Source organism: Haliotis rufescens, unplaced genomic scaffold (genome assembly GCF_023055435.1).
Source record: "Haliotis rufescens isolate VD_foot unplaced genomic scaffold, xgHalRufe1.0.p SCAF_10, whole genome shotgun sequence".
In the NCBI taxonomy this organism is placed as follows: domain Eukaryota; kingdom Metazoa; phylum Mollusca; class Gastropoda; order Lepetellida; family Haliotidae; genus Haliotis; species Haliotis rufescens.
Genome location: NW_025963780.1, coordinates 46,016,876 through 46,040,279, shown reverse-complemented (window position 1 = coordinate 46,040,279; position 23,404 = coordinate 46,016,876). Strand labels below are relative to the sequence as shown.

The 23,404-nt window shown below is 43.0% G+C and overlaps 1 protein-coding gene across 1 annotated transcript in view; it reads left to right on the top strand.

The window, feature by feature from the left end:
* Positions 1-23,404, top strand: part of LOC124126209 — a 58,325-nt gene that overhangs the window by 22,048 nt on the left and 12,873 nt on the right. The window contains exons 7-14 of the mRNA XM_048391382.1: positions 2,224-2,362; positions 8,952-9,159; positions 11,158-12,017; positions 13,507-13,630; positions 15,207-15,398; positions 15,881-15,917; positions 16,533-16,790; positions 22,882-22,938. Coding sequence (XP_048247339.1) covers positions 2,224-2,362; positions 8,952-9,159; positions 11,158-12,017; positions 13,507-13,630; positions 15,207-15,398; positions 15,881-15,917; positions 16,533-16,790; positions 22,882-22,938 — 1,875 coding nt within the window. The remainder of the gene's footprint in view (positions 1-2,223; positions 2,363-8,951; positions 9,160-11,157; positions 12,018-13,506; positions 13,631-15,206; positions 15,399-15,880; positions 15,918-16,532; positions 16,791-22,881; positions 22,939-23,404) is intronic.

Genomic DNA, 23,404 nt, shown 5'->3' with positions numbered 1-23,404 from the left:
CACGCACACGCACACAGACACAGACACTAACACACTAACACACTAACACTAACACACAGACAAACACACACACACAAACACACACACACACACACACACACACACACACACAGATACACATATAACACATGCACCTACCCCCCCCCCCCCCCCCCCCCCCAACACACACACACTTCACACAGACACAATCCCATCAAAACATCACACTCATCACACACAGACACACACTAACACACACAAACCTACACACAGAGTCACACATTAACACACACACCCATCGACCACACACGCATCACGCACACACACACGCACTGACACACACGGCCATCACAAAGACACAGACAGAACAAACTGACAAACTCGTTCGGATGGAAATTTCAAGTGCTGATAAATGCAGTTGAATCACACAGACACGCACAGACACACACCCACACATCACACAGACACACACACACACACACACCCTTCACACAAGCACACCCACATACACACATCACACAGACAGACACACACACCCATCACACAGACACACACACACCAATCACACACACATCACACACACACAAGTGCTGATCTAGCTTCACACACACCCATCACACAGACACACACGCCAATCACACATACATCACACACACGCATCACACACACACAAGTGCTGATCTAACTTCATAAATGCAGTTGAATTACACACACACACGCACAGGCACACACCCACACATCACACAGACACAGACACACACACCCATCACACAGGCACACACCCACATACACACATCACACAGACAGACACACACACCCATCACACAGACAAACACACTAATCACACACCAATCAGACACACACATCACACACACACATCACAAAGACACAGACAGAAACAGTTCAATCACAGACTCGTTCGGATGATAATTTCAAGTGCTGATCTAGCTTCATCAATGCAGCTGAATCACGAGTTCACAAACACACAAACTAACACACACACAGGCACACACATACACAACCACAGACACACACACCCGTCACAGAGACACACACAGACACGCACATACATAAACACAGACACACACACCTATCACACAGACACACGCACAGAAATACACACTAACACACACACCTTAGCACATAAACCCATCACACACACATCTCACACACACACACACACACTCACTCACTCACTCACTCACTCACTCACACACACACACTCACTCACACACACACGGCCATCACAAAGACGCAGACAGAAACAGTCCTATCACAGACTCGTTAGGACGGTAATTTCAAGTGCTGATCTTACTTTATTTATGCAACTGAATCACCCGTTCCTGGATTGTATGTAATTCAGGCAGAACACTTGACATTTGGCGAGAGGTCATGTCTAGGGCATCACAATGCTTAGACTTCCTGTCTGGAGACAGTGACGTGTACTTTAGAGCCAAACACTGTTGGGTCGCTTCATTGTCTTTTGGATGACAGGTTGAATAATGCTTACCGGATATCTGAGCTGAAAACTGAATGCAGAACAAAAATCTCCTCTGATCCCTGAACTCGATCTTTTAACCTTCTGCAAATATTAAGATCCTATCTCATCAATTCACCTATTACTAAAGAGGTCGCGTTTATTTTCTCATTGAGATGACACGGGTGGCCCAGTCGTCTAAGGCGCCCCGATTCGCTGTGCAGAGTTGCGCCACCTATGATTGTGGGTTCGAATCCCGGTTCGCCCCGATTATGTTACTAGGTTTGTCAGCACCATACCCGTGCTCGTGGATTTCAACGAAGTGGTAAACGTCTGGGACCTGCATCACTTCGGGCTTTCCTCCCACATTAAGCAGACACGCCGCGATATAACTGAAATACTGTTAAAAGCGGCGTTAAACCCAACTCACTCACTCACTATTTTCTGATCGTGTCATGGTCGAGTGAAATTTACAGGTATCGAATCTACGTTTGAAACCTCTGAATTTTAAATAACAGTATGTTTATCTCCTCATTAGATGTGTTGCTGCAGCAATAACACAACGAGGAGTTGTGATCTTAATGTTGAGCGAAGTTACCTGTGTACACATTTTGACTGCTCTCAAATCCCTTGAAGCGGTGCTCACGCTATCAACCAATGGTTCGCCTAGTCCCGATTATGTACATGCTGGCGTGTGACATCGCTTGAATACTGCCACCTGATACAGGGAACATTCAATCATGCACTCAGTTATTGACTGTTCACAGACACTGGTGACAGATACACGTCCAAGGCGGAGAACTACACTTGTGAGCAGAGGGATGGAAGGGGCGTTGCCACAGTCGAATATTGGAACTGCACGTCGAAAGAGCCGAGGTTTGACCGGTCCATCAATAATGCGGATGAGTAAGTCCCTCTCAGACCCACTAATCTAAGCTGTTGTCAGGAGCTACTAAACACTGTACAGTGGTATCAGGTTAACCCGTGAAGATCCGGGGTGATAATACAGAGAATGACTTGGGTGGTAATATAGATAACTACAGGAGTGATAATATAGAGAACTACAGGAGTGATAATATAGAGAACGACAGGGTTGATAATACAGAGAATGATGTGGGTGATAATATAGAGAACTACAGGAGTGATAATATAGAGAACTACGGGGGTGATAATATAGAGAACTACGGGGGTGATAATATAGAGAACGACTGGGCTGATAATACAGAGAATGATGTGGGTGATAGTACAGAGAACGACTTCGGTGATAATATAGAGAATGATGTGGGTGATAATATAGAGAACTACGGGGGTGATAATATAGAGAATGACTTCGGTGATAATATAGAGAACTACAGGAGTGATAATATAGAGAACGACAGGGTTGATAATACAGAGAATGATGTGGGTGATAATATAGAGAACTACGGGGGTGATAATATAAAGAACGACTTCGGTGATAATATAGAGAACTACAGGAGTGATAATATATAGAACGACAGGGTTGATAATACAGAGAATGATGTGGGTGATAATATAGAGAACTACGGGGGTGATAATATAAAGAACGACTTCGGTGATAATATAGAGAACTACAGGAGTGATAATATAGAGAACTACGGGGGTGATAATATAGAGAATGACTTCGGTGATAATATAGAGAACTACAGGAGTGATAATTTAGAGAACGACAGGGTTGATAATACAGATAATGATGTGGGTGATAATATAGATAACTACGGGGGTGATAATATAGAGAACTACGGGGTGATAATATAGAGAACGACTGGGCTGATAATACAGAGAATGATGTGGGTGATAGTATAGAGAACTGCGGAGGTGATAATATAGAGAACGACTGGGCTGATAATACAGAGAATGATGTGGGTGATAGTACAGAGAACGACTTCGGTGATAATATAGAGAATGATGTGGGTGATAATATAGAGAACTACGGGGGTGATAATATAGAGAATGATGTGGATGATAATATAGAGAACGACTGGGGTGATAATACAGAGAATGATGTGGGTGATAATACAGAAAATGACTGGGGGTGATAATATAGAGAATGATGTGGATGATAATATAGAGAACGACAGGGGTGATAATACAGAGAATGACTTCGGTGATAATACAGAGAATGATGTGGGTGATAATATAGAGAACGACAGGGGTGATAATACAGAGAACTACGGGGGTGATAATATAGAGAATGACTTGGGTGATAATATAGAGAATGACTTGGGTGATAATACAGAGAATGATGTGGGTGATAATATAGAGAATGATGTGGATGATAATATAGAGAATGACTTGGGTGATAATACAGAGAACTACGGGGGTGATAATATAGAGAACTTCGGGGTCGATAATATAGAGCATGATTTGGGTGATAATATAGAGAATGACTGGGGTGATAATATAGAGAATGACTTGGGTGATAATATAGAGAATGACTTGGGTGATAATATAGAGAATGACTTGGGTGATAATATAGAGAATGACTTGGGTGATAATATAGAGAACGAGAGGGGTGATAATACAGAGAACTACGGGGGTGATAATATAGAGAACTTCGGGGTCGATAATATAGAAAACGACAGGGGTGATAATGCAGAGAATGATGTGGGTGATAATATAGAGAACGACAGGGGTGATAATACAGAGAACGACAGGGGTGATAATACAGAGAACGACTTCGGTGATAATATAGAGAATGATGTGGGTGATAATATAGAGAACGACAGGGGTGATAATACAGAGAATGATCTGGGTGATAATATAGAGAACGACAGGGGTGATAATACAGAGAATGATCTGGGTGATAATATAGAGAACGACAGGGGTGATAATGCAGAGAATGATCTGGGTGATAATATAGAGAACGACAGGGGTGATAATACAGAGAACGACAGGGGTGATAATACAGAGAACGACTTAGGTGATAATATAGAGAATGATGTGGGTGATAATATAGAGAACGACAGGGGTGATAATACAGAGAATGATGTGGGTGATAATACAGAGAATGACTGGGGGTGATAATATAGAGAACTGCGGGGGTGATAATACAGAGAATGACTTGGGTGATAATATAGAGAACGACTGGGGTGATACTACAGAGAATGACTTCGGTGATAATATAGAGAACTGCGGGGGTGATAATACAGAGAATGACTTGGGTGATAATATAGAGAACGACTGGGGTGATAATATAGAGAACTGCGGGGGTGATAATACAGAGAATGACTTGGGTGATAATATAGAGAACGACTGGGGTGATAATATAGAGAACTGCGGGGGTGATAATACAGAGAATGACTTGGTTGATAATATAGAGAACGACTGGGGTGATAATATAGAGAACTGCGGGGGTGATAATACAGAGAATGACTTCGGTGATAATATAGAGAACTGCGGGGGTGATAATACAGAGAACGACGGGGGTGATAATACAGAGAATGACTTAGGTGATAATATAGAGAACTACGGAGGTGATAATATAGAGAACTACGGGGGTGATAATATAGAGAATGCTGTGGATGATAATATAGAGAACGACTGGGGTGATAATACAGAGATTGATGTGGGTGATAATACGTAGAACGACGGGGGTGATAATATAGAGAACAACAGGGAGTTATTATGTTGACGACTTTGGTGATAATACAGAGAACGACAGGGTTGCTAATATAGAGTACGACTCGGGTGATAATATAGATAACGACTGGAGTTATAATATAGATGTCTAGTGAGGTGATAATATAGAGAACGACTGGGGTGATAATATAGAGAACTGCGGGGGTGATAATACAGAGAATGACTTCGGTGATAATATAGAGAACTACGGGGGTGATAATATAGAGAACTACGGGGGTGATAATACAGAGAACGACAGGGGTGATAATACAGAGAATGATGTGGATGATAATATAGAGAACGACTGGGGTGATAATACAGAGATTGATGTGGGTGATAATACGTAGAACGACGGGGGTGATAATATAGAGAACAACAGGGAGTTATTATGTTGACGACTTTGGTGATAATACAGAGAACGACAGGGTTGCTAATATAGAGTACGTCTCGGGTGATAATATAGATAACGACTGGAGTTATAAAATAGATGTCTAGTAAGGTGATCATATAGAGAATGACAGGGGTGATAATATAGAGAACGACAGGGGTGATAATATAGATGTCTAGTGGGGTGATAATATAGATGTCTAGTGGGGTGATAATATAGATGTCTAGTGGGGTGATGATATAGATGTCTAGTGGGATGATAATATAGAGAACGACAGGGGTGTTAATATATATGTCTAGTGGGGTGATAATATATATGTCTAGTGGGGTGATAATACAGATGTCTAGTGGGGTGATAATATAGATGTTTAGTGGGGTGATAATATATATGTCTAGTGGGGTGATAATATAGATGTTTAGTGGGGTGATAATATAGATGTCTAGTGAGGTGATAATACAGATGCCTAGTGGGGTGATAATATAGATGTTTAGTGGGGTGATAATATAGATGTTTAGTGGGGTGATAATATAGATGTCTAGTGAGGTGATAATACAGATGCCTAGTGGGGTGATAATATAGATGTTTAGTGGGGTGATAATATAGATGTTTAGTTGGGTGATAATATAGATGTTTAGTGGGGTGATAATATAGATGTTTAGTGGGGTGATAATATAGATGTCTAGAGGGGTGATAATACTGATGCCTAGTGGGGTGATAATATAGATGTCTAGTGGGGTGATAGATAGAAAATACTACACTCATTTTCGTTAGATACCATTTTTACGAAACGAGTGGACTTTATATGGTATCTGACCGAGCGAAAGCGAGGTCAGATATCATAGAAAGTTCACGAGTTACGTAAAAATGGTATCTAACGAGAATGAGTGTGGTATTTTATTTATTACCCACGTTAAATATGTATGTAAGTGTAAATACATAACAACTTTTGTTCGTTGACAGACCAAACTGAAACCGGTTGCAAAATCTGGTTGCGCATGAATATTGATATATGCCCAAATATGGGCATTGTTTACATTCCTATGCATACGCATTAACAACATGCGCCTGCAGTTGTGTTTGCAAAAATAACTGCACCGACGCTCAAGATCCTTTTGGAAGAATTTCTTCAATTTATGAGAATTCAAGCGCCATGATGTTAGTACGCAGGACACCTATAAGAAAATTTTAAAAGTCGCGCCGCGCTTTGAATATCGGACCAAGAGTCGGTCACTCGCACCGCCGGGGTCTGTTCATTCAAGATGGTTCGGTTTCCTTGATCTATCATTTGAATTTATATCGTGTCCGTACCATTTTGGAAGAGGGAAATCAGAGTGTTCATGTTTACTGTATCACCCTTTACTGAAGACGTGAAAATCAACACACTATGTCTGCTTGGATTCAGTGACAGCTTCGAACGAAGGGCAAGGTCACTACCGGAATAAGAAAAGACAACCGTGATCTACTCAGCGTTTTTTACGCTAGAGATAGGGAATGTTATTGTTCACCTTTGGGATATTTTGGGCCACATAATCAGAAATCAGGCACACTTTTTCGGAGCTTTCGAATGATTTTTATCGGAAATGTTCACTTTGAGTGATCTGGTTGTGCAGTCGTGAACAAACAACTCCCGAAACAGTGCCACAAAATACCCTTCGAGGAGGACACTGATGGCACAACCGGATCATCCCAATTAAATCTAGATATCTGTCAAGATAGATTAAACTGACTTCATTTCACCACGCTTATCCTTTTACGTTAAATCAAATTGGAAGTTGCGAAAGTAGTCGGGTGCGTCACGCTCATTGGGACCCTCGATCTATTGAACGGTAGTCGAACATTGTAAATGGATATAGCTCGATTATATAATGTCTGTGGAAGCTCAATGCATAACATATATAGGATTGATGCGTGTGACTATCTTGTTTGGTTTAATAAAGTGTTTGTTAATATCCCTCGCTCACATGAGATTGCTTCAGTTCTGCCTTGTAGTTGGAAAATGAATCACGTCTCGCGATTTTTTATGAATAAAAAAAGTAGTCCCGGTGTGACAGAAGTCACTGTTATCCAATCAAAACGAATAAAACAAGGTCAACCTTGTACGACACACGTGTGACGTACGGATTTAGTATCTTACCACTTGTATCTACACCACGTGGGTAATAATACAGATGTCTAGTGGGGTGATAATATAGATGTTTAGTGGGGTGATAATACAGATGTCTAGTGGGGTGATAATAAAAATGTCTAGTGGGGTGATAATATAGATGTTTAGTTGGGTGATAATATAGATGTCTAGTGGGGTGATAATATAGATGTCTAGTGGGGTGATAATACAGATGTCTAGTGGGGTGATAATACAGATGTCTAGTGGGGTGATAATGCTGATGTCTAGTGGGGTGATAATACAGATGTCTAGTGGGGTGATAATAAAAATGTTTAGTGGGGTGATAATACAGATGTCTAGTGGGGTGATAATAAAAATGTCTAGTGGGGTGATAATACAGATGTCTAGTGGGGTGATAATACAGATGTCTAGTGGGGTGATAATATAGATGTTTAGTGGGGTGATAATATTGATGTCTAGTGCGGTGATAATACTGATGTCTAGTGGGGTGATAATACAGATGTCTAGTGGGGTGATAATATAGATGTTTAGTGGGGTGATAATATAGATGTCTAGTGGGGTGATAATAAAAATGTCTAGTGGGGTGATAATATAGATGTTTAGTGGGGTGATAATATAGATGTCTAGTGGGGTGATAATATAGATGTCTAGTGGGGTGATAATACAGATGTCTAGTGGGGTGATAATACAGATGTCTAGTGGGGTGATAATGCTGATGTCTAGTGGGGTGATAATACATATGTCTAGTGGGGTGATAATAAAAATGTTTAGTGGGGTGATAATACAGATGTCTAGTGGGGTGATAATAAAAATGTCTAGTGGGGTGAGAATACAGATGTCTAGTGGGGTGATAATACAGATGTCTAGTGGGGTGATAATATAGATGTTTAGTGGGGTGATAATATTGATGTCTAGTGCGGTGATAATACTGATGTCTAGTGGGGTGATAATACAGATGTCTAGTGGGGTGATAATATAGATGTTTAGTGGGGTGATAATATAGATGTTTAGTGGGGTGATAATATAGATGTTTAGTGGGGTGATAATATACATGTAGATGTTTAGTGGGGTGATAATATAGATGTTTAGTGGGGTGATAATATAGATGTCTAGTGATAATAACTAGTTTGTGGCTGATATTGGGAACTAGTGGGTTGAGAATATAGAGACTTAGTTGAGGGTGATAATATAGATGTTTAGTACGATGATGACAAAGATTAATAGCATAGGGACCTAGCTGCATTGTAAAAGGATTACTTGAGATAAACAGCTAGTAAGTAAATACTGTAGCTGGTGTGCTGTTAACGAAGGGTGAATTAAAGGATACGTTTCACGTTGCGTAGGATTGAAGTGACCCTGACCTTCACCAGTGGAGGACGCAGGGAGCTGGTCAACCCGGAAACTGGACGTTTCTTCAAGAACGAGGACTACACTCAGTTGACTTCATTAAAGACGCTCATGTTCAAGTTCGACCTGAATAAACCTGAACACTGCTACAGTCAACCGTCCTGCCGTACATCACCACTACACATAGACAGGGATATTACACGAGTGAGTCCCCCCCCACCGAATAGTCCGCGCAATTCATGCCGGTGTCAGAGAGTGGAATTTCCCCCCTAGCCTAATTACCCCCCGGAAAAAGGACTATATAGCCAAACTTCCCCCGGAAAACTGGCTATATAGCCATACTTCCCACGGAAAGCATACTATATAGCCATACTTCCCACGGAAAGCATACTATATGGCCATACTTCCCACGGAAAGCATACTATATGGCCATATTTCCCACCCGGAAAATACACTACATAGCCAATTTTCCGCTTTGGAGTCAGATTTCCCCCATAAGTAAATATATGTCTATTATCAAAAGTACCTAGATGTACAGTTGGCTGATGGAGTAATTTACAAGAGAAACCATGATCAAAATCTTGTGGTTTTTTGCGCCATACATTCTTAATTTTAATAAATAGAGGATAGTTCATTTCGACAGTGAGATATGGCGGATCTGTCACTCGACAGATCAGATCAGCATTTTGTCACTTACGAAATTATTTTTTTTATTTATTATATATTTATTTAGTAGGGTAAGTGTTGTTTTGGTTTTTTTATTTTGTGTATTTGAGGTAAATCAGCGAATCTAAAATCTTCCATATGTCTTCAGGAGCAATACGTCACATTGCTAGTTGAAACACATTTTGCTAGTTGATTTCTATCAGGTCTGCACTGTAAACTTGAACGGCAGTCGTTCTCCTTATCATGGTTGCAGTGACATATCACTTTTCTGTCATCGAGAATCCTCAGTCGCTCACTGCCAAGTATATTATAAGGTATATTTACAACGTATATAGCGCATATATCTGTGCGTGCTCATGGCGTTTCTTGCCCCGATCAGAGGTCCGTATATTTTGCATTCCAGAACTTCCCAGCTACATGTGAAATATGCAACCAAAGCTGCCTGTCAGGCTCTAGAAGATTACCCATTCACATTACCATTACCACATTAACTCCTTGGTACCCATTTACTGTTTGTGGACAGAGGCATGCATGAACAAGATCACTTGCCAAAGGTGACGCCGCAAGTTTTTCAACTCGTGTTTCAGTGGAAGATATATGATTCCAACACACCATTAATCACTGCATTGTAGAAAATCACTGACGTAAAGTATTTACTTGTATCCAGCAGCAGTTCATAAATAAGTTCTCTGGCATGAATAACAAGTGGCAAGTCGGAATCGTCTATGTTTTCAACACTAAACTCTACATGATTCCTAAAAGCTTGTTTTCAATTGAGACACGTTTAACTTCAATTTCTCTGTCAAATATGGCATGCAATACGTTAGGTTTTGCCATTGCTGTTTGATCAATGTTTGTTAAATGGTGCTGTAGGTTATGTTTTTTAATACTGCATTGAAAAATCTGAGGGATATAGGGGAAATTCTGCTATATAGTCATATTTCCCCCTTGTGCTAAGGGGGGAAATCTGACTCTAAAGCGGAAATATGGCTATGTGGTAATCTTTCCCCGGGGGAAATTTAGCTATATAGCCCTTTTCCGGGGGAAAATTAGGCTATATAGCCCCTTTTCCGGGGGGAATTTAGGCTAGGGGGGAAATCACACTCTCTGACACCGGCCCCTGTCAACTCAATACATACAAGCGACACCATGGCACATGAGTGTGTCATCCACTCTATCAGCACCCGTCGTATCAGCTCCCACCCTGCCACGACCATTCATTGTTTCTAACATTCTGCAGTTGCTGAGTTGCTTCCCTTTGTTGCTAGGTTCGAATCTCTCTTTTCTATATGATTGCTTGTTTCACCTGAGTGATCAACACCTGCGTCGTGCTGGGTTCCTCCGCCACGTCACGCTGTCACGCACTCACGCACTTGCTATTGATACGGTGGGGAAACATTGTGGCTTAAGCGGTCGGAGGCCCAGGTTTGACAAAGGTGCACTGAGTGAAGCCCATCCCCCGCCCATGATATTGCTGTAATATTGCTGAAAGCGGCGTAAAACCGGACTTACTCACTTGTCACATATCTGTTGTAGACTCCAGTCGCAATTACTTGGGATGGCTGGACGGACGTGCTGTCTGGTATGCACCGCTATGCATGGGAGGTGTTCCGACTTGACATCATCACCGCGGACAGCAAGCTGGGGGAGAAGACGCCCCTCGAACCCCTCATCAATAGGGAGTGGCTGGCAGCTAACGGCACCCCCCGGGTGGAGTATCCCCCGCCTACACCCGGCATGTACTCCGTCATCTTGGAGGCCTCGGACCGAGCCAACAACTCGCGGTACGCCCGGCGACTGTTTCTGTACGACAACGTCTCCAACGTCACCACCAGCGACAACGACCCGCTGTTCATATCTAGCGCTGCAGCAGACACTGGTCACACGTGGCAGGCGAACCTCGACGCCGACGTTGTCGTGGAATGGGGAGGACACTTCGCTAACGACGTTCACGACAAGGGCAAATTTTTGAACGCAGTGCTGAAGTACCCCACTCAGTTTGCAGACATCGAAAAAGAAGTCGGCTCTTCCAGTCGGTTCACTCTCAAAGGTGTAACGTTCGATGACGATGAAGGGGAGAGAACTCGTGCTGCAATCCCCAATGTCCGCGGTATTGTGAAGTTTGAAGTATCCTATGGTCGGGACCATGCCGGGGGGTCCACATTATCCTCCCCCAAAGCATGGAGCCAGGTACAACCAGTTGGGGAAAGATTTGTGATTAGAAACGAAAACCGAATCAACGGTGACAGTATCCGGGTTTGGGTGCGGGCGACGGACATTATGAGTAATACGAAGATAGATAGCACACTGGTCAGCTTTGATAACTCCAAGCCAGTTGTCAAGCTGCGAGAATTGGAAAAAAATGTGCAGAATGGGACGTACCATTACTCATCTCTGTAAGTATATCATCCTCCCTGTGATTGTAACTCCTCTCTGTAAGTATATCATCCTCCCTGTGAGTGTAACTCCTCTCTGTAAGTATATCATCCTCCCTGTGAGTGTAACTCCTCTCTGTAAGTATATCCTCCTCCCTGTGAGTGTAACTCCTCTCTGTAAGTTTATCATCCTCCCTGTGAGTGTAACTCCTCTCTGTAAGTATATCCTCCTCCCTGTGAGTGTAACTCCTCTCTGCAAGTATATCATCCTCCCTGTGAGTGTAACTCCTCTCTGTAAGTATATCATCCTCCCTGTGAGTGTAACTCCTCTCTGTAAGTATATCATCCTCCCTGTGAGTGTAACTCCTCTCTGTAAGTTTATCATCCTCCCTGTGAGTGTAACTCCTCTCTGTAAGTATATCCTCCTCCCTGTGAGTGTAACTCCTCTCTGCAAGTATATCATCCTCCCTGTGAGTGTAACTCCTCTCTGTAAGTATATCATCCTCCCTGTGAGTGTAACTCCTCTCTGTAAGTATATCCTCCTCCCTGTGAGTGTAACTCCTCTCTGTAAGTATATCCTCCTCCCTGTGAGTGTAACTCCTCTCTGTAAGTATATCATCCTCCCTGTGAGTGTAACTCCTCTCTGTAAGTATATCCTCCTCCCTGTGAGTGTAACTCCTCTCTGTAAGTATATCCTCCTCCCTGTGAGTGTAACTCCTCTCTGTAAGTATATCATCCTCCCTGTGAGTGTAACTCCTCTCTGCAAGTATATCATCCTCCCTGTGAGTGTAACTCCTCTCTGTAAGTATATCATCCTCCCTGTGAGTGTAACTCCTCTCTGTAAGTATATCATCCTCCCTGTGAGTGTAACTCCTCTCTGTAAGTATATCCTCCTCCCTGTGAGTGTAACTCCTCTCTGTAAGTATATCATCCTCCCTGTGAGTGTAACTCCTCTCTGTAAGTATATCATCTTCCCTGTGAGTGTAACTCCTCTCTGCAAGTATATCATCCTCCCTGTGAGTGTAACTCCTCTCTAAAAGTATATCATCCTCTCTGGGAGTATATCGACCGCCTCCGTGATCTAGTGGTAGAGCGTCCGCCGGGGGAGCGGAAGGTAGGGGGTTCGATCCCTGGCAGCGTCATACCAAAAGACGTGACAAGTGTTACTTGTTACCCTGCTTGGCGCCCATGTTAAATTGCGGCAGGGTATCTCAGTGGGCTGGCACCATAAAATCAGCATCAATTCTGACTAGTACAAGCACACGCACGTCGCTATATAAGTGCAATAATCTTGGACGCGACGTTAAACCCCATTTCACCTCGCCTGTGAGAATATCACCCTCTATGTAAGTTTGGCCATGTTTGTACGTCACTTTTAACGTACTGGATTCCCCGCTGTGGCCACGACAACTTATAGGATTCTGGATATCTGTCGGTGAGAAAGAGCTGTAGTTGAAAGCGTTAAGTAACTTAACGTTTGTTCAAGGATGGCCATGTTAATGTATTACAGCGTGCCCCTGACGGCTATAGATGACGACAGCGGACTGTGGGAGGTCTCCTGGCGTCTTGTACGGAACAGCACGGGGACGGTGGCGCGCAAAGGGACGCTGGATCGGACACAGTACACACTGAATGTAGGTCAACACAAAATGAAAGTACAAACAGACCATAAGTTAACCAGACCGTGAGTGAAAATATACCGTAATTACGAACTGACCGTATGTACAAAATAACCATAAGTTAACCAGACCGTGAGTGAAAATATACCGTAATTACGAACTGACCGTATGTACAAAATGACCATAAGTTAACCAGACCGTGAGTGAAAATATACCGTAATTACGAACTGACCGTATGTACAAAATGACCATAAGTTAACCAGACCGTGAGTGAAAATATACCGTAATTACGAACTGACCGTATGTACAAAAAGACCATAAGTTAACCAGACCGTGAGTGAAAATATACCGTAATTACGAACTGACCGTATGTACAAAATGATCATAAGTTAACCTGACCGTGAGTGAAAATATACCGTAATTACGAACTGACCGTATGTACAAACAAACCATAAGTTAACCAGACCGTGAGTGAAAATAGACCGTAATTACGAACTGAGCGTATGTACAAACAGACTATAAGTAAAACCAGACCGTAATTACGAACTGACCGTAATTACGAACTAACCGTATGTACAAACAGACCATAAGTTAACCAGACCTAGAGTGAAAATAGACCGTAATTACGAACTGACCGTATGTACAAACAGACTATAAGTTAACCAGACCGTGAGTGAAAATAGACCGTAATTTCGAACTGACCGTCTGTCCAAACAGATCATATGTACAAACAGACCGAAAGATCAAAGCGACCGTATGTACAATCAGACCGAAAGATCAAACGGACCATATGTACAAAAAGACCAAAGGAATAAAGAGACCAAATGTACAAACAGACAGAAAGATCAAACAGACCGTATGTACAAACAGACAGAAAGATCAAACAGACCGTATGTACAAACAGACATAAAGATCAAACAGACCGTATGTACAAATTAAACAGACAAAAAGCTCAAACAGACCGTATGTACAAACAGACCATAAGATCAAACAGACCCTATGTACAAACAGACCGTATGTTTGTTTGTTGTTTAACGCCATACTCAGCAATATTCCAACTATATGAAGGCGGTCTGGACCAGACAATCTAGTGATTGGTATAATGAGCATCGATCCACGCAAATTGGATACGATGACATGCATCAACCAAGTGAGAGAGCCTGACCACCCGATCCCGTTGGTCGCCTCTTATGACAAGCACAGTACGAGCAGACCATAAGATCTAACAGACCTTAATTACAAATTAACCGCCCGTGCAAACTTAATGTAAGTGGGAACTACCCATTCCAAATACATTTATTTGTCTTGATTCCTCTGTTGTGCCAACAGTTAAGTAGTCCAATAGAACCTGTCAAAACATTAAGTCACACATTATTTTCAATTGCAGAAACTCTCAAATTATGCCACAACAAACGGACAAATATGTATCCAGATACCGATAAACTCTCACAATGAAATACTTGTCACCATGGCAACGTCATCCTATATGAATCTTTAGGGATGCGTTGAAGTGTAGCGTTCAGTAACTTAAGGGTTGTTTAAGGAGAGCCACGTTAGTGTGTTACAGTGTCCCCTTAATCTCCATCCCCAGAAAGCCGAGTACGACGCAGATCCCGCGTTAGGCCGCTGCACGCCATCCAACGACTGCTTCCGCAGCACCGTCAGCATCCCCATCAACCATTGCTGGCTGAGGGTGGAGAAGGAGAGTATCGCTACAGAGGTCATGACCCTGACAGTCAAGGTCACCAACCCCGCCATGCTCAGCACGACAAGCTCTCTCCAGGTCACTATAAGCACTTCTGCCGTGTTGCAAAATTAATATGGAAGTGAGATAATGCACACATATATGTATATTTATATTATTTTGCAATAACAATCCTAAGGTTGTAATCTAGACTGATGAGTTACGCCTGGGGTAGGCTGTCACAGTCTTGTCAAGGGAGGCTGTCACAGTCTTGTCAAGGGAGGCTGTCACAGTCTTGTCAAGGGAGGCTGTCACAGTCTTGTCAAGGGAGGCTGTCGCAGTCTTGTCAAGGGAGGCTGTCACAGTCTTGCCAAGGGAGGCTGTCACAGTCTTGCCAAGGGAGGCTGTCGCAGTCTTGTCAAGGGAGGCTGTCACAGTCTTGCCAAGGGAGGCTGTCACAGTCTTGTCAAGGGAGGATGTCACAGTCTTGTCAAGGGAGGCTGTCGGTCTCCTCGTGGAAAGCTACGGGTTCAAAACGAAACATTGGTTCAAAGGTTTAAATAAATCGTTCCTATTTTCAGATAACGAACATCAACAGTTTCAGTGGAATAGGTGAATGTAAGTATTCTGACGTCTATGTGTCGTCTTTTATTCTAAACTAATGTTGTCTGTGAAAGGCATTTAGAAGTCATACACATAAGAAAGAGAATTTTATGGATGTCAACTTCTTTATAATGAGAAAGACAACGTTTCGGAATATATGCTTACTCCTTCTTCCCCTGTACTCCGAAACGTTGTGTTTCTCATAATACAGAAGTTGACTGTATATATGCATATAACGAACTACGGTATATCGAACTAAACTCTGTGGCCCTTGAGTTCGTTATAGCGTAGTTTACTGTACATGCTCTCCCTCCGCCGCCCGGTCCGGCTGATCCACGTGTTGTGCCTTAACTATGTGTACTACCTTTGTATGTATATACCCCCCACCCCACCCCACCCCCAACCACTCCACACCCACCCACCCCCGCTCCCCGCTACCAGTTCGTCATGATCTGACTATGTGTTGAAGATCCCCTACCGAGCTTTAGAAGTTAGTTATGTGTGTATCTCATCAATGAATGCGACATTTCGTCGTAGACACAATTCTACTGACATGCATGTTCTAACTTTCATTGTGCCAACAAATTCACCAGTTCTATTCATTTCTCACCACTCCACCCCTGTCACTAGACGCTCCCCCACGTGATGTGCGAGTTATCCGGGGCGGATACAACACTATCCGCATCTCCTGGACCAACTCCCCCAGCTGCTACAACGTCAGCGAACTGTGGATCAACTACACGGGGGCGGCCGTCAAGGAGAAGATCCATCGTCTCAACACCTTCTACGACCTGACCGGTCTCCAGCCCGAGACTAACTACACGGCCCATCTTATAAATGGATACGGCGGGGAGATGAGTGACGCGGTGGAGTTCCAATTTAGGACAGGTTTGTAGATAGATGGTACATTACACATAAAGCTCTTACCACTCTTATATGACGACAGTCTGTACGTAATCGCGTCTGGATCAGACAACCCAGTGATTGACATCATGAGCATCGATCCACGCAATTGAGATACGATGACATGCATCAACCAAGTCAGCGAGTCTAACCATCCGATTCCGTTAGTCGCCTCTTAGATACGATGCCAGTTGATAGGACCTGATACGAATACAGCTGACAGGACCTGATACGATGCCAGTTGATAGGACCTGATACGATGACAGCTGATATGACCTGATTACGACAAGTTTAGGTTGCTGAAGTCCTATTCTACCCTAGATCTTCACGGGTAAACCTAGTATCACTGTACAGTGTTTAGTAGCTCCTCACAACAGCTGAGATTAGTGGGTTGCTGAAGTCCTATTCTACCCTAGATCTTCACTGGTAAACCTAGTATCACTGTACAGTGTTAAGTAGCTCACCACAACAGCTGGGATTAGTGGGTTGCTGAAGTTCTATTCTACCCTAGATCTTCACTGGTAAACCTAGTATCACTGTACAGTGTTTAGTAGCTCACCACAACAGCTGGGATTAGTGGGTTGCTGAAGTCCTATTCTACCCTAGATCTTCACTGGTAAACCTAGTATCACTGTACAGTGTTTAGTAGCTCACCACAACAGCTGGGATTAGTGGGTTGCTGAAGTCCTATTCTACCCTAAATCTTCACGGGTAAACCTAGTATCACTGTACAGTGTTTAGTAGCTCCTCACAACAGCTGAGATTAGTGGGTTGCTGAAGTCCTGTTCTACCCTAGATCTTCACTGGTAAACCTAGTATCACTGTACAGTGTTTAGTAGATCACCACAACAGCTGGATTTAGTGGGTTGCTGAAGTCCTATTCTACCCTAGATCTTCACTGGTAAACCTAGTATCACTGTACAGTGTTTAGTAGCTCACCACAACAGCTGGATTTAGTGGGTTGCTGAAGTCCTATTCTACCCTAGATCTTCACGGGTAAACCTAGTATCACTGTACAGTGTTTAGTAGCTCACCACAACAGCTGGAATTAGTGGGTTGCTGAAGGCCTATTCCACTCCGGATCTTCACAGGTCTGTTGCCGATAGAATTAGGTAGAAATGGTACCATGTAACACAACATGTGGATGTTATAGAATAACTAGTCTAAGTGTTGATGATCCGCAGAAACAGATTCCATGTGGCGTATAGGGCAAAATAGCTATGAAACTTGTATGACAGGGTCCCTGAAACTCAGTGATGACACCAGGTGTTCACGCCTGGTAATCACGTGACAGAACACCCAGCAGGACTGAGTGACCAGTGTTCCCGGGGCGGACACCGCTCTGTCACCAATACACAGGCAGGAGGTCGGATCTTGGAGTCCAATTAAAACTTGTAGGTTAAACAATGATATTATACAACCGCTTCTGGCAGCAGCTAGCAGAATGCTTCAACGCAAAAAAAAAATCAGTTTACAGATGTTTCTTTAGCAATTTCACTTGCTAAATCGCTTGTACAGTAAACTACTTTTATAACGAACACGCTAATAACGAAGTAAAGGATATGACGAACTGTTTTTTGGATGCCGTCCAATTGCTGTATATACGCTGTATATATGCTTATAACGAACTACGGTTATAACGAACTAAACTAAAATTAGTGGTCCCTTTGAGTTCGTTACAACCGTAGTTTACTGTATTCCAATACTTATGTTTTAATGTTGAGTTTGTAATGAACATAGAATGTATTCAGTGCGTCCTAAGTGTTTTAGAATGGCCAAAGTAGCATAGCATGTTTTTTGACTGTATCGCTTTATCAGTATACATAGCAATACTTGTAATATCCCTTTGACTCTTAAATAAAACTTTTTTTTCTTCTTTTCCTCCTTCATCTTCATTCTCTCATCATCATCAACATCTACTTCTTCGTCATATGACCCGGCGACGTAAGGAAATGTTGACTGTCTTTTATACACAGATCGCGCTGGTTCTTGCACGGAGGGGGCTTAGTTTATACATAGATAGCGCAGGTTCTTGCACGGAGGGGGCTTAGGTTTATACACAGATAGCGCTGGTTCTTCCACGGAGGGGGCTTAGGTTTATACACAGATAGCGCTGGTTCTTCCACGGAGGGGGCTTAGGTTTATACACAGATCGCGCTGGTTCTTGCACGGAGGGGGCTTAGGTTTATACACAGATAGCGCTGGTTCTTCCACGGAGGGGGCTTAGGTTTATACATAGATCGCGCTGGTTCTTGCACGGATGGTGGCGGTCGGGTAGCCTAATGGTCAAAGCGTTCGCTCGTCACGCCGAAGACCCGGGTTCAATTCCCGACATGGGTACAATGTGTGAAGCCCATTTCTGGTGTCCCCCGCCGTGATATTGCTGGAATATTGCTAAAAGCGGCGTAAAACCATACTCACTCACTCACTCTTGCACGGAGGGGGCTTAGGTTGAGAGGGGATGCGGAGACAGAACTTCGGCGCACTTAAGAAACATGTTGAACAAAATAGATATTCTTTATCCACTAATTTTTAACAGACCTATTGAAGAGGATTTTTACTATGATATACACTTCAACGGCTGTGTCCCGCCGGGCAAAATAAGGAAACACCCATGTTTGACAGTGACTAAAAATGGAAGACACAAGAAGTGTTTATCCTGTCTGTGCTCTGTGTTTAGCATCATCTACAACGCTATCCGTCTGTCTGTATCCTGTCTATACCTTGTGTTTAGCATCATCTACAACACTATCCGTCTATCTGTATTCTGCCTGTGCCCTGTGTTTGGCATCATCTACAACACTATCCGTCTATCTGTATGCGGTCTATATCATGTGTTTAACATAATCTACAAAACTATCCCTCTATCTGTATCCTGTCTATACCTTGTGTTTAGCATCATCTACAACACTATCCGTCTACCTGTATCCTGTCTGTGCCCTGTGTTTGGCATCATCTGCAACACTATCCGTCTACCTTTATCCTGTCTGCGCTCTGTGTTTGGCACCATCTGCAACACTATCCGTCTATCTGTATCCTGTCTGTGCTCTGTGTTTGGCATCATCTACAACACTATCCGTCTGTCTGTATCCTGTCTATACCTTGTGTTTAGCATCATCTACAACACTATCCGTCTACCTGTATGCGGTCTATACCCTGTGTTTAGCATCATCTACAACACTATCCGTCTATCTGTATCCTGTCTGTGCTCTGTGTTTAGCATCATCTAAAACACTATCTGTATATCTGTATCCTGTCTGTGCTCTGTGTTTAGCATCATCTGCAACACTATTAGTCTATCTGTATCCTGTCTATATCCTGTGTTTAGCATCATCTACTACACTATCCGTCTATCTGTATGCGGTCTATACCCTGTGTTAAGCATAATCTACAACACTATCCGTCTATCTGTATCCTGTCTGTGCTCTGTGTTTAGCATCATCTGCAACACTATTAGTCTATCTGTATCCTGTCTATATCCTGTGTTTAGCATCATCTACTACACTATCCGTCTATCTGTATGCGGTCTATACCCTGTGTTAAGCATAATCTACAACACTATCCGTCTATCTGTATCCTGTCTATACCCTGTGTTTAGCATATTCTACAACACTATCCGTCTATCTGTATCCTATCTGTACCCTGTGTTTAGCATCATCTGCAACACTATCCGTCTATCTGTATCCTGTCTATACCCTGTGTTAAGTATAATCTACAACACTATCCGTCTATCTGTATCCTGTCTGTACCCCGTGTTTAGCATCATCTACAACACTATCTGTCTATCTGTATCCGGTCTATATCCTGTGTTTAGCATCATCTACAACACTATCCGTCTATCTGTATCCTCTCTGTACCCCGTGTTTAGCATCATCTACAACACTATCCGTCTACCTGTATCCTGTAGACGCCCTATGTTTGGTATCATCTACAACACTATCCGTCTATCTGTATCCTGTAGACGCCCTATGTTTGGTATCATCTACAACACTATCCGTCTATCTGTATGCGGTCTATAACCTGTGTTTAGCATCATCAACAACACTATCCGTCTATCTGTATCCTGTATATACCCTGTGTTTAGCATCATCTACAACACTATCCGTCTGTCTGTATCCTGTCTATACCTTGTGTTTAGCATCATCAACAACACTATCCGTCTATCTGTACCCTGTCTATACCCTGTGTTTAGCATCATCTACAACACTATCCGTCTGTCTGTATCCTGTCTATACCTTGTGTTTAGCATCATCTACAACACTATCGTCTACCTGTATGCGGTCTATATCATGTGTTTAACATAATCTACAAAACTATCCCTCTATCTGTATCCTGTCTATACCTTGTGTTTAGCATCATCTACAACACTATCCGTCTATCTGTATGCGGTCTATATCCTGTGTTTAACATAATCTACAAAACTATCCCTCTATCTGTATCCTGTCTATACCTTGTGTTTAGCATCATCTACAACACTATCCGTCTATCTGTACCCTGTCTGTGCCCTGTGTTTAGCATCATCTACAACACTATCCGTCTACCTGTATCCTGTCTGTACCCCGTGTTAAGCATCATATACAACACTATCCGTCCGTCTGTATCCTGTCTATACCCTGTGTTTGGCATCATCTACAACACTATCCGTCTATCTGTATCCTGTCTATACCCTGTGTTTGGCATCATCTACAACACTATCCGTCTACCTGTATCCTGTCTGTGCTCTGTGTTTGGCATCATCTACAACACTATCCGTCTTCCTGTATCCTGTCTGTGCCCTGTGTTTGGCATCATCTGCAACACTATCCGTCTACCTGTATCCTGTCTGTGCTCTGTGTTTGGCATCATCTGCAACACCCTCCGTCTACCTTTATCCTGTCTATACCTTGTGTTTAGCATCATCTACAACACTATCCGTCTATCTGTATTCTGCCTGTGCCCTGTGTTTGGCATCATCTACAACACTATCCGTCTATCTGTATGCGGTCTATATCATGTGTTTAACATAATCTACAAAACTATCCCTCTATCTGTATCCTGTCTATACCTTGTGTTTAGCATCATCTACAACACTATCCGTCTACATGTATCCTGTCTGTGCCCTGTGTTTGGCATCATCTGCAACACTATCCGTCTACCTTTATCCTGTCTGTGCTCTGTGTTTGGCATCATCTGCAACACTATCCGTCTATCTGTATCCTGTCTGTGCTCTGTGTTTAGCATCATCTACAACACTATCCGTCTACCTGTATCCTGTCTGTGCCCTGTGTTTGGCATCATCTGCAACACTATCCGTCTACCTTTATCCTGTCTGTGCTCTGTGTTTGGCATCATCTGCAAAACTATCCGTCTACCTGTATCCTGTCTGTGCCCTGTGTTTGGCATCATCTACAACACTATCCGTCTACCTGTATCCTGTCTGTGCTCTGTGTTTGGCATCATCTACAACACTATCCGTCTACCTTTATCCTGTCTGTGCTCTGTGTATAGCATCATCTACAACACTATTAGTCTATCTGTATCCTGTCTATACCCTGTGTTTGGCATCATCTGCAACACTATTAGTCTATCTGTATCCTGTCTATACCCTGTGTTTAGCATCATCTACAACACTATCCGTCTATCTGTATGCGGTCTATACCCTGTGTTTAGCATAATCTACAACACTATCCGTCTATCTGTATTCTGTCTGTACCCCGTGTTTAGCATCATATACAACACTATCCGTCTATCTGTATCCGGTCTATATCCTGTGTTTAGCATCATCTACAACACTATCCGTCTATCTGTATCCTGTCTGTACCCCGTGTTTAGCATCACCTACAACACTATCCGTCTATCTGTATCCTGTCTATACCCTGTGTTTAGCATCATATACAACACTATCTGTCTATCTGTATCCTGTCTGTGCCCCGTGTTTAGCATCATCTACAACACTATCCGTCTATCTGTATCCTGTCTATACCTTGTGTTTAGCATCATATACAACACTATCTGTCTATCTGTATCCGGTCTATATCCTGTGTTTAGCATCATCTACAACAATATCCTTTCTACACTATCCACTATCTGTCCACAGGACCGGCCCCCGAGTTCTCAGGCCTCACTGCTGGGGGCAAGGCGGGCGTGGCGATCAGTAAGTATGGTTTAACGCCGCATGAAGAAGAATGTAGTTTTAGCAGATCACAGAAGACGGTGAGGCGAGGTCAAGTGGGGTTTGACGTCTCGTTCAAGATGGCTGCATTTGCATACATGTTTGTATGCGCCGTGCATACATGTGTGTGTGTATGTGTGCATGCCGCAGTTCAATATGGAAACCCCACTGAGACTCCTTTTTTAGCCCCGTAATGCCGAACACCAGGCAGGCATATGTTAACGTCTTTTGGTACAACGCGGCCGGGGATCGAACCACCGACCTTCCGTTCTCTGGGCAGACGCTCATTTATATACGTTTTAAACATTGATTAAGGAACAGACGGTATATGTATATAGTACCGACAACGATCATATCCAGGGTAAATGTATAACGCTGACCCTCTGACCCCCTGACCCCCTGACCCTCTGACCCTATGACCCCCTGACACTCTAACCCTCTACACAAC